General features: G+C 36.3%; 2 protein-coding genes across 2 annotated transcripts; one reads left to right on the top strand and one right to left on the bottom strand.

Moving 5' to 3' along the window:
• The first annotated feature begins 107 nt into the window (after positions 1-107).
• adat3 (adenosine deaminase tRNA specific 3) lies at positions 108-2062 on the top strand. Its single transcript, XM_034000103.2, has 2 exons — positions 108-316; positions 759-2062. Exon 2 carries the CDS (start codon positions 770-772, stop codon positions 1835-1837), a length of 1068 nt encoding a protein of 355 aa, XP_033855994.1. The 5' UTR covers positions 108-316; positions 759-769; the 3' UTR covers positions 1838-2062.
• Positions 2063-2852: 790 nt separating this feature from the next.
• ormdl1 (ORMDL sphingolipid biosynthesis regulator 1) lies at positions 2853-9823 on the bottom strand. The gene is made up of 4 exons (XM_034004706.2): positions 9656-9823; positions 7039-7218; positions 4618-4769; positions 2853-3964 (listed from the first exon to the last, which is right to left on the bottom strand). Exons 2-4 carry the CDS (start codon positions 7210-7212, stop codon positions 3829-3831), a joined length of 462 nt encoding a protein of 153 aa, XP_033860597.1. The 5' UTR covers positions 7213-7218; positions 9656-9823; the 3' UTR covers positions 2853-3828.
• Between the last annotated feature and the right edge of the window lie 2479 nt (positions 9824-12302).

Raw genomic sequence — 12302 nt, 5'->3', positions numbered from 1 at the left:
TAAAGGAAACACACAACTACATTTGAGTTCCTACTATACTATGCTTTGATATACTGCTTAGTTTAATCAAACGAACTGCTGAATAACACATCCGCAATCACTTTTCCAATTCACACGTTAAGTTGTGCAAATAAGAGTCTTAAGAGTATGAAAGAGCTGTAGGTTTCAGAAATTGTTTCAGTGTGGACGATTTGCACGTGTGCACCATTTGCAAATGTGGGCGACTGAGCGCCACTAGGACTGTGGTTTTTAGCGTATTTTTTTAAACTAAGAGTGTGTTGTCCTTTTTTGTAAGTTAGAGTACATTTACCTCAAGGTAAGAGTAAAATACACATTTTCGGCACGTGTTTAAAGTTGGCTTAGTTGCAGTTACATTATCAAAATGAAATGTAAAAAATATTATGTTTTCCTATGAAATGTTAGCAGTATAAAACAAAAACACATTATATAGTTTGTTTATCTTTGAAAGACCATAATCTCTTACTGCTGCAAAATAATACCTATTTCAAGTGTATACACAGCATTTTGCAGAACCAGACTGTGTGGAGGAGCAGTCTTGCTATGCGGGGTTGACGTTGTATAAGTTAATTGAGAAAAGGCATGGTCCAAATTACACATGACAAAGGAACCATTTGTGCATCTCGGATTATGTTGTTATATAACAAATAATTGTCTTGCATTAGTATGACTTAACTACAATATAGACTGATTTATTATTATCTCTTTATTAAATAAATGCATATTTGACCTATTTTCAGAGATAAAAGCAATGGAACCACAGCGCAAACGCAGAAAAACAGAAGAAAGTGACACGTTTCTTTGGGAAGTTTTACCAGTGCTTTCAGAAGAGCTGTCTCAAGGTATTGAGTTTCTACAAGCCTATGCAGCCCCTATTATCAATAAGAAGGACACATCTCACCTTGTTAAGAAGCTGGCAGCTATGTATCCATTAGAAGGACTTCAACACATCAAGAGGGTGCGGGCATGCAGGGATAAACATAGTCCACATCCTTTAGAAATTATAGTATGTTTAGCAAGCGACTTAAATAGCAAAGAAGAAGGTGGCACTATTCCATCCATCACTGCTTTACTTCATAATAGCGAAAGTGACTGCACTGGTCTCGGTGAACCTTTCTTGGTGCAGATCCCTGCATTTCCTCCATTGACTAGACCTCAGTTTGAGGAAGCCAGTAGACACTGGCCCACATCCTTTCATGAGGATAAGCAGGTTACAGTGGCCCTGAAAGGAGAACTGTTTTCCAAAGATGAAAAAGCCACGATGCAGAAGTACATGGAGCAGGCAATCGAAGCAGCTAAAGCAGGGAAAGAAGAAGGTATGGCAAGCGTAGGTGCACTGATTGTTGACCCGGACATTGACGCAGTCCTTGCTGTGGCCCATGACTGCAGAAACAGCCCAAACCCCTTACTTCATGCTGTTATGGTTTGCATTGACCTCATAGCCCATGGCCAAGGAGGAGGTGCTTATAATTACAAAAAGTACCCAGCATGTCATTTTGTGCCAACTGATGCTTCACATTACCTAGCCAATGATAACTCTTTGCCTTCTGTAAACCTTAGTAGTTTAGAACAAGCAACTGAGAGTGGCTTGCCATATATTTGCACTGGTTATGATTTGTATGTAACAAGAGAACCATGTGTTATGTGTGCAATGGCACTGGTTCACTCCAGAATACGCAGGGTCTTCTTTGGAGTAATTTCATCTGATGGAGCTTTAGGAACCAAATACAAAATCCACACCAAAAAAGATCTGAATCATCGGTTTGAAGTGTTTAAAGGAGTTATGGAACAGGATTGTCAAAAGCTCTCGCAATTGTAACTGTAAAATGGTTTTGTGCACTGTTGTGGCCTAATTGAAAACAATACCTCTTAGCAAAAAATATTTTAAGCAGGTTTTAAAATGTATTTATGTACATCTTAGTTGTAAGTTTTTATTTAATAGTTTTCAGTTTGGTGCATAATGTGATGGACCAATACCATGCTGTTTTACAAATAAATGTTTGTTGGGATTTTCTTACAAAGAAATAGTTTGAGATATATATATATATATGTAGATATATATATATATATATATATATATATATATATATATATATATAGAGAGAGAGAGATAGATAGATCTATCTATCTATCTGTCTATCTATCTATCTTTAATATGGGGTGTCCTGAAATTTATTAGAATATGGTGCACTTTGGACCCAATGTATTAGTACAATGTAGTGCTTTTTTATAATATAAACCTGAGAAAATGTTGAAAAATAGTTCAAACAATCTATTACATTGTTAATTGTCTAGAAATGCCCAGAACAGAACAAACAGTTCAAAACTGTGAACACTAAGTAATATACACACACATGTAAAACAATTAGAAATATATTTTCTATGACTTTTAATAGCAATAAAAACAACCTTGATCCGGGGGATTTTCAGAGGTATTTAAAACAGTGTATAATTAAATAATTATAGTGAAAACAAATACAAAATTATACTTCACAACAGAAACATGTCAGGATATTGTTCCTTTCCAACAAATTTAACAAATGTGTGTTAATGAATCAACTACAAATTGCAAAAAGGTGCCAACATGTATACTAACTTTTATAAATAAGGCCCGTAATGTAGAGGGGAGAACCTCTGACCAAAAATTCTGAAAGGAAACAGTTTACTTCCTCTAGCTGTTCTTCAAATACTGTCTGCAAGATAGTAGCCCAACTGTGTTGGCTTTCCACATTTATATTTAATCACATGTAAAAGTATTGTATTTAAATGAACAAAACACATGCAAACACAACAAAGAAATTGCTTTCACCACTCAAGGAAAAGTGCACATACAGTAGGGCACAAATTATTTTTATTGTCAAAGGTAAATGGGTTGTTTAAAAGCTAAAAAGAATATCACAGATGAGCAGAGACTTAGACGGACTAGCTGTCTCAGGTGTAACAAAAAACATTTAAAATGGAATCCACAAACATGTCCTATACAAGTATAGCTATATGAAGTTTCTGTACATAAATCATACTGTAGACATGTCTCTGTAAACTAGTTCCTGTGTACGAACTTAAATACTTATGCAAGACTCACTAAATCCTTACCATTTTATACTTTCACCTTTTGTGTTTATTATTGAAACCTTTAAATCGTATACAATATGAAACTATACCATCTAACAAAATGCTTATAATGTTACATAGAAAAACAAAATCCTTTTAGATTATGAGTCAGTCCCATAACCAAGTTGATTCAATTTGCCAATGAAACACCATACAAAACAATATTCTTTTTTTTCTTCAACAGTTTAAACATGGTTACATCCAAATAAAGCACATTAAATTAGGAAAATACACAATCTGAAATTGAATAGGCCCTTAATCACAGGTACAGCTAATCTGTAAAAATACATTTGACTAATTTTTTGGCCAGAACGTCTGTATAAATGATGGATCTTTATAGACTCGCCTCCTTTCAGTTGTGCCATTCTTTTTACAAAATGACACGCATCAAAACTACACACTAAACTTCATGAAAATGCTTCAAGTGTTGGAACTGGGCCTGCCCAGTTCTTTGAAGAAAACCAACGTTAAATAGTTTGTTAGTAAATGTACTTTGAATTCTCCTCTTACACAATCCTGACATGGTTTTCCCAAATGTACATAAACAATGACTGGCAATTGGACACGTACTGTACAAACTGATTAGTACACACTATCAGGGTACAAAGTACAGCAGATTACCAATTCATTTCACCATGTAAAAAGCAATTTGCTTGTTGGAGAACTGGTCACAAGACTGCAGCTTTCAGGTAGCCCAGTTTAATATTTGTTGATGCCAAAGATCCGGACTCCATGGAGTTGTGGCAGTTTAGGGATCAGCACACTCAAAAGAGAGGCAGTATTTATAATAAAGTGTGTTGGGTCATACTTTGTGTAGAAGCTTGCCAGAAAATACCTGTGAAAATAAAGAAAAGAGTGTTAGCACAGCATTTAAAAAAAATATATATATATATAAGTATTATTTGCTTACTACTGTATTTTGCCTTTTAGTTATTTTTATTGCTGTATACTTCTTCATTGAAACTAAAATGTAGAAACCTGACACTAGCATCAGCTAACGAGTGCAAAGCATTATAATCTTAGAGGTTTACTGCTTGAACTGGAGACTGCTAATCAATTTTAAGTGCACAGCCAATTAATTTACATTATATGCCGAGTACAGTGCCTCTATCTGCAAATCAATCTGAAAAAGCAATGAATTCTTTAACTTTGTCACAGTATGACAGCAGCATGTACAATTGTATTGTGTCTGAAGACTTTGTACAGTATTCTAACATGATAAAGAGAATTTCCAAAGTGCTCTCAATAAGGAAGAATGTCATGTAATTAAATAATAATGGAGAAAATGTTAAGGGCCAATTTATTCTTGCAGGTCTGTACTTAAGATAATTATTCACATTCTTATTTTAAAAGAATGACACCCAAGGCTTTAAAATCTATGAGGGGCACATCTGTATGTATGTCCCCAGTCTTGGTTAGTAGTCATTCAATTGCTCCAGATAATCAGTATATTCATTACTTGAAGTTGTATAATATATATTTACTTACAATATTATTGGAGAGATAGTGAAGAACTTCCGTGAAGAAGTAAACTGTACTCCGTAGTCCAACTGCTCCCAGTGTGTGAGTAATCTGGCTTTACCCTGATCTGGCGTTTCAAATGGTGTCCCTTTTACTGCATGTAAAAATACATACATCCCCTGTAGATTACGAAAAAAAAAAAAATACATTAAAAAGAGACCATTGCACCATTGATGACTATGAATCCCTCAAGCCTGATGCAATAGATCAGAGTGTTAAGGTTTTACATTTTAATTAGCTTAAATGTTAGAAACTATTTGTGAAAATTGTCAATTACAGTTTCTATCCAATATCTTCGCTTTCTGAAAAATGGAAAAACCTATGCTGGTTTGTATTGCACGCTTTCTTACATAAATGCACTGGCGTCCCCGATTAGATAAAGCCATCTCACAAGTTGCCCAAATCAATTTTCTAGTCTCGGGCTACAAACACTTTAAGCTATCTAGAGATGTTCTGAAAATACTGAAATAAGAAACCAACCAAACCCTTATTAAGTGTTAAAAAACAAACAGTCCTTAATTCTGTATATTTAAATTGAGAAGACTAATGCCTAAACTGCATGTCATTTTTTTTACATTTTTACAATGTTCTGTTCTTTAGCAGTGATACATTCTTAAAAATGCATCCACCACAGCAAAAAAATAAATAACTTTTAACCCATTGCTATTTACAAAATGTCTTACTGATCGGCTATGTGTTACATGTACCAATAATACACAGACTATCTTCGTATTCAACCACAGAGAAACTACCACCCCTTCCCCCTTTTGTATATTTTGGGTGATTTTAAAATACAATGCAACCAAATTAACCCTTAATTTTCAAAGGCAGTTAACATTCCATAACAATGAGGTCTGAAGTAGTGAGGAAGCTGCCTTTGTTTTAGTAACAGCTGGCTATAGAGTTCAAGTGCTGTATGTAACTCCAGGGGGGTACATGTCTCATCAGAGTATGAACTTCAAATAGGCAGCAGAATAAACACGCATAGCGCCAAGGGAAAAATCCTTTGCTTTGATTGCCAATGTTACCCCACAATATGAAGCCTATGAAGCCACAAATGATGCTATTGTTACTTTGCAGAAACAAATTGTGCTTTTTTTTTTTTACCAGCATACAAAAACATTACCTGGAGAAAATGTCATACTTTTAGTTTTTCTGTCATCCTGAGCTACAAAATAGCTTGTAGATGACATTCAAACCTTTATACTGTGGCAATCAATAGAAACAGGGGTGGAACTATTGGTCTTCTTCAAGGACAACATGACATGCAAGTTTCAAGGGGAACTTGTCTCACAGCAGCTAAAACTATCTTTGGGGAACACAAACAAGATCTGGGTGCACACAAAGCGATTTGCCTTCTGAAAAGTGAGTGCAGAGAAAGCTCCAAGTTACTGAATACAGTAAACTGACACCTAGGAATCATTTTTTAGTACTGCAGAACCTCAGAGTTACAAACACCTCAGGAATGGAAGTTGTTCGTAACTGAAATGTCCGCAACTCTGAAAATGAGTTTTCAATGGTTTGAATAAAGTGTGTAAACCTGCTACAAAGCCTTACAAATACTACAAGGACACAGAACAGTAATGCAATACTCATATTGTTAGGGTTTTGAAGTCTTTAAAATAGTACTATAAATGGGAAAACTGCTAAATTTAACTTACTATTCAGATTGTAAATAGCAAAAACACAGATTTAAACGTCCAGGAAAGCCTGGATGAACGTAGTGCTTGCTTTTACTTTATTTTAAACAAACTGTATTTGTGCAGCTTACTTAGTCATGCTTACCTTTGGCTTAAAAAAAAAAAAATCCTAGTCCTATGTTCCTAGTAAAATTGCTTGTACTTGCTTTGAAATCTGCCTCACCTCTGTCTGGATACATTTGTTGTACAATAATTACCAGCATCACAAGCATGCCACTTACGGTGTGCTTTATCAAAATCTCATCAGGTTTGCGTACGATACATCTGTTTTTACTGCTATGATGCTCTTGGCCCTTTTTAATATCGCTGGCAATTTCCTTCTTCTGTATTCCCATTGCAGAAGATGATACCGCTGTCAACTTTTAAAAAATATTGTCAACGTTTTCTTTCAATTGAAAGTGTAACACGTTCTTACCATTTCAGTAGGATACTCGTACGCTTTTTTAAACTGGATTCTGGTTGCATTATAGGCAGGTTCAGTGATTGCATACTTCCAGCTAAAAGTGGGTGTTCGGTTGACCGGTCAGTTCATAAGTTTGATGTTCGGAACTCTGAGGTTCTGAAAATAATTGTGGGACACAATCGGTGATTCATTTACTGTAACCTCTGGCTGCAACTTTTAAATTTCCACATCAGGAGTTGCACCTTTTGAAAAAGACGAAAGGTTTTAGTGCAACTGATTACTCACCAAATTGTGTATAACGTTTGTTAAGGTCCACACAACTGGAACACTGAAGAAAGGAATGCTGAGTAACACAATATGAAGCATGCCAACTCCAAGTGCATATGTCAGCCAGATTCCTCGACTGTTCATTATCCTCGTATTGGGGTTCACTTCACTATGTGCAACACCCACGTTCATTCTGACCTGGGAAGAGAAATAATTTAGGGTACATTTTTAAAAAATACATATATAGCTCACATATTTGATAAGGTTGTTACCATCCTTAAACACTGTGATATACACCTAAAACAGATAGTCAAACGACAAATGATTTGGCTAATTTGTATTGTATATAAAACCACAATCTGATAAAAAAAAATAAAAAAAGCCATTTCTGTTTTGATTCCTGGGCTACAATTGACATCGGGTAACTGATAAAGAAGACTACAACAAAGGCAACTAAACTATGGAAGAATACAGTGAATGACAGAAATTCATTAGATTTGTCAATAACGTAACTTCAATCTGGGACACTGCAGCTTTTTAATTTTTTTTTTAGACCTATATGCTGAAGTGTCCTTCAGAGCTTCCCAGGGTCATTTATCCCTATGGGGTCAAATCATTTTTTTTTCCACTGTGCAAGTTAAAGCTTCAATTAAAGAAGCCCAACTGTGAATTTCCTGGCCCCTCTTAAGCCGAACTGAATAGAGGTTTTGTTGTGTAAATGCAGCGCTTCAAGACTCAAGGACTGAATTTCCATTTTTTTCCCTCCACTGTGCATACAATCTCTCCTCTATGGAGTTGGGGGTAAATCACTGTGCCAGCTCATTCATTCCTACACAAAGAGGTTTCTTTTTTGCTGTTGGTATGATTAACACTTACTGGGACTAAGCTGCACCCTTCACCATATGTGAACCCACAAGGTGAATGACATGTTACAAGAGTGTATACAGTAGAAGTAAAACTGCTGACTGCAGTCCTGGAAAGGACACCCCACAAGGCACACTGGTAAACAGCATTGGTTAAAGCCTATGCTGCACGTATTATGAATTCTCCAGTTTAAGACACTGATATAATATCTGGTTTCATAGCTCTCAGTTATCAAGCACTGTCTTGGACTACCTAATGCTACCTTAAACTGGTAGTATTGTAAACTATTGCATTAGTTACAGTATTTTAGGATTATCATTCTGTAAAGCTACTTCGGAGTTGAAAAGGTAAACCCTCTAAGAACACTGTTACAGTAACACTGTGTAATGTAATACAGACACTGTAAAGAATGAGGTAGACCCAGTTTTAAGACAAAATTAAAAAAAAAAAAAAAGAAAAACTGTTTGACCCTTAACATACAGTCTTATACAACTCACTGGTACTTGGCTGTACATATTTGTGAAAGCATTGGTTCATTATATGGGCAAAGTTAAACTAAAGACCAGGGAAGTATTACTGGCATGTACTGAGATTTATCAAGCCCCTAATAGCAAGTCGTCCTGGATAAGGGCGTCTGCTAATAAATAAATAAATACATAAATAAATAAATAAATAATAGCATGCACCTATGTAAACCTCTTCTAAGCAAAAACCTAACACTGCTTTTCCTCGGTGTCACTTTAATGTATGCGTCAGTATTGGTCAGCGTGTGTCTCAAACCAGCTATACTATCAAAGAAAAATAGTCTGGTTCTCTAAAAATAGCCAATAGGTTTGGTGATTATTAATCACAATACAGCCGAAACTGTGAACGTCTAGTCAGTTGCATTGCACAAAACAATTAATTGCAGCAGTTGAATTAAGGAAGACAGGTTGGGTCATGAAGTAGTACCATCGTGTGAAAGTGGCTTTGTCGTCTGTGGTTTCAAATTATATCGAGATTGAGTTGTGCTCATTGTATAGATTTCATTAAACACGTACATCCCTGCCTTGCAGTACAGTACAGTACATATATATACATACATATATATACATACATATATATATATATATACATACATACACATATATATATATATATATATATATATATATATATATATATAGTGCATTGTATTATGTATATTCAATAAAAACGAAAAGTATTGTAGAAAAATACAGACTGGCACAGCGCCAGTGAACCGTGACATACTGTGCTCTTTCAAATTGTAGGTCAGTGTGCTCCCAAAAACTCGTGGATTGCAGTACTGATGTAATCATTTCATGCGCAAAATTAGAATCTGTTCACACCAATTGTACAGACTAGAGTGTAACAAATGTGCAATATGTACATTACATGAAAATAAAACATATCTGATCACCAATCTGTTTACAATTCTAAGCAAAATCTTATCAGTTCATTGACATAAAATTAGCCAAGTTAAAAATATATATATGGTCAATAATATCGTATTATTGTCCGGTGTTGTTTACACATTAATTGCAATTTACTTTGATTCCTAAAATACCTAATAGACAAAAGCTGTTGAAAACTGGTGTTCTATAATGAAATCAAGCTAGATCTTATTTTCTTCCAGTCATATTTGTCTCCACCAGTTGAATAATCATTTTCATCTGGGATTATCTAGGTCACTGCTAGCAGAAACCAAAAAGGCTTTTTAATAACAAAAGTTGTGAAAATAGACAAGATTAACAGAGCCGTTTATACTTACAGAAATGTCTTAAAAATTAAATGCCTGGCTTCTAAAAAACAAAACGCCTCTGACGAAGTAATTGGAAGGCCTACACCGCTGCACCGCTGATGTTGTGCAGTTTTGTTTCACTCAAAGAATTCACATAGACCGGAAGTGGACAAAACACTGAATGACTGATACTGGAAATAGCCAACCACTATTTTAAATTGACAATAAACTCGTAGTTGGAGGCGGGGTTTCCGCCCTTGTGCAGAAAAAAAAGTGAGAATACAAATAGTGAGGAGCATTGGATTACTCGTGAGAAGTAATTATAAAATCTTAGATGGGTGAATACGTGTTGTATCATAATAACATGCAGCATTTTAAACGTCAATTCATGTATGAAGAAATAGTTTTGAGACGGTTCTCGAAAAGGTGAAATGTTTGTTTTGCAATGTGTATGCACACACGAGTTAAAGAGAGACAAAAAAAATGGTAGCATGTAGCTGAACTGATTACGTTTCGAATTATTTAAAAGTATGCGATGTCCTGTTCTAGTTGTGTTGGTAAATGGTTAATTTGCTAATGACGGTGTAGCCAGTGTTTAGTGTCAGTAGCTGGAGGGTGACAACATGTAAGCCTTCCCGTGTAAATAAGAGCGCAGACATGCACATTACCATTTGTACCTTTCTCAAATTACAATTTTGAGTAACCAAGATAAAATATTGTATATATATATATATATATATATATATATAATGATTTCCATTACACAAGAGTAGATGTTAAAACTTAATGGTGATTTGAACTCGGCTCTCGCCAAGATAAGCACCAACTAAGACGTAGCTTTCCAGTAAACTAATGTGATCCATATGTGTCTCCATCCATTTGCACTTCCTTCCATATGATGATGTAGATATCCTTCTGTCTGGTGTTAATGGCTGAAGTGTAATGCTGGCTCCAGGGATCAGCTTATTTTGCCTCCCTGGCGCATCAGCACACACAACGGCTGCGATGCTGGCTGCGGGGGATCAACCACAGTGCGGCCTCCCCAGCGCATCAGCATGACAACCGTCTGGATTGAGCTAGTATATATATATATATATATTCTCATTATCGTTGATAGGTGAAATGGTAGCTTTATCAGTCCGGAGATAACGAGAAAGAGATGTAAAAGTTTTATTGGACAGAATAAACAATAATTAATCACCTGCTTTCTTTGGCTGAAAGTCCAATAAAATGTATCACCTCTCCTTCTCTGTCCTATTTTTGAAAACGCTACCTGTTTTTACAATATTGTGGAAAAAAACTTTAGTAACTAAATTTTATGCAAGGTTTTATCAAAGTGTTCCTCGTGCAGTGTGGAGTAGTGGTTAGGGCTCTGGACTCTTAACCAGAGAGTTGTGGGTTCAATCCCAGGTGGAGGACACTGCTGCTGTACCCTTGAGCAAGGTACAGACGTGCTCAAATTTGTTGGTACCCCTCCACAAAAAACGAAGAATGCACAATTTTCTCGGAAATAACTTGAAACTGACAAAAGTAATTGGCATCCACCATTGTTTATTCCATATTTAATAGAAATCAGACTTTGCTTTTGATTTTTTATTCAACATAATATTGTAAATAATAAAACAAATGAAAATGGCATGGACAAAAATGATGGGACCACTAACCTAATATTTTGTTGCACAACCTTTAGAGGCAATCGCTGCAATCAAACGTTTTCTGTAGCTCTCAGTGAGACTTCTGCACCTGTTAACAGGTAGTTTGGCCCACTCTTCCTGAGCAAACTGCTCCAGCTGTCTCAGGTTTGATGGGTGCCTTCTCCAGACTGCAAGTTTCAGCTCTTTCCATAGATGTTCGATAGGATTCAGATCAGGACTCATAGAAGGCCACTTCAGAATAGTTGAATGTTTTGTTCTTATCCATTCTTGGGTGCTTTTAGCTGTGTGTTTTGGGTCATTATCCTGTTGGAGGACCCATGACCTGCGACTGAGACAGAGCTTTCTGACACTGGGCAGTACGTTTCGCTCCAGAATGCCTTGATAGTCTTGAGATTTCATTGTGCCCTGCACAGATTCAAGGCACCCTGTGCCAGGCACAGCAAAGCAGCCCCAAAACATAACCGAGCCTCCTCCATGTTTCACTGTAGGTATGGTGTTCTTTTCTTTGAAAGCTTGATTTTTTTGTCTGTGAACATAGAGCTGATGTGACTTGCCAAAAAGCTCCAGTTTTGACTCATCTGTCCAAAGGACATTCTCCCAGAAGGATTGTGGCTTGTCAATATGCATTTTAGTAAATTCCAGTCTGGCTTTTTTTATGTTTTTCTGTCAAAAGTGGAGTCCTCCTGGGTCTTCTTCCATGGAGCCCACTTTCGCTCAAAAAGCGACGTACCTTCACCTTGGAGTTCAGCTTGTATCTCTTTGGCAGTTATCCTTGGTTCTTTTTCTACCATTCGCACTATCCTTCTGTTCACTCTGGGGTCGATTTTCCTCTTGCGGCCGCGCCCAGGGAGGTTGGCTACAGTTCCATGGGCCTTAAACTTCTTAATAATATTTGCAACTGTTGTCACAGGAACATCAAGCTGCTTGGAGATGGTCTTGTAGCCTTTACCTTTACCATGCTTGTCTATTATTTTCTTTCTGATCTCCTCAGACAACTCTCTCCTTTGCTTTCTCTGGTCCAT

The sequence above is a fragment of the Acipenser ruthenus genome, chromosome 10, assembly GCF_902713425.1.
Source record: "Acipenser ruthenus chromosome 10, fAciRut3.2 maternal haplotype, whole genome shotgun sequence".
In the NCBI taxonomy this organism is placed as follows: Eukaryota; Metazoa; Chordata; class Actinopteri; order Acipenseriformes; family Acipenseridae; genus Acipenser; species Acipenser ruthenus.
Note: the sequence above shows the minus strand (reverse complement) of the source record. Positions and strands in the feature narration are given on the sequence as shown.

Bases quoted from the DNA above. Each gene is read 5' to 3' on its own strand.
- adat3 (XM_034000103.2), top strand. From the start codon at position 770: ATGGAACCACAGCGCAAACGCAGAAAAACAGAAGAAAGTGACACGTTT.
- ormdl1 (XM_034004706.2), bottom strand. From the start codon at position 7,212: ATGAACGTGGGTGTTGCACATAGTGAAGTGAACCCCAATACGAGGATA. The intron at 4,770-7,038 runs GTGAGTAATCAG...CGTAATCTACAG, and splicing joins CAAACGTTATACACAATTTG to GGGATGTATGTATTTTTACA. The intron at 3,965-4,617 runs GTAAGTAAATAT...TTATTTTCACAG, and splicing joins ACTATCTCTCCAATAATATT to GTATTTTCTGGCAAGCTTCT.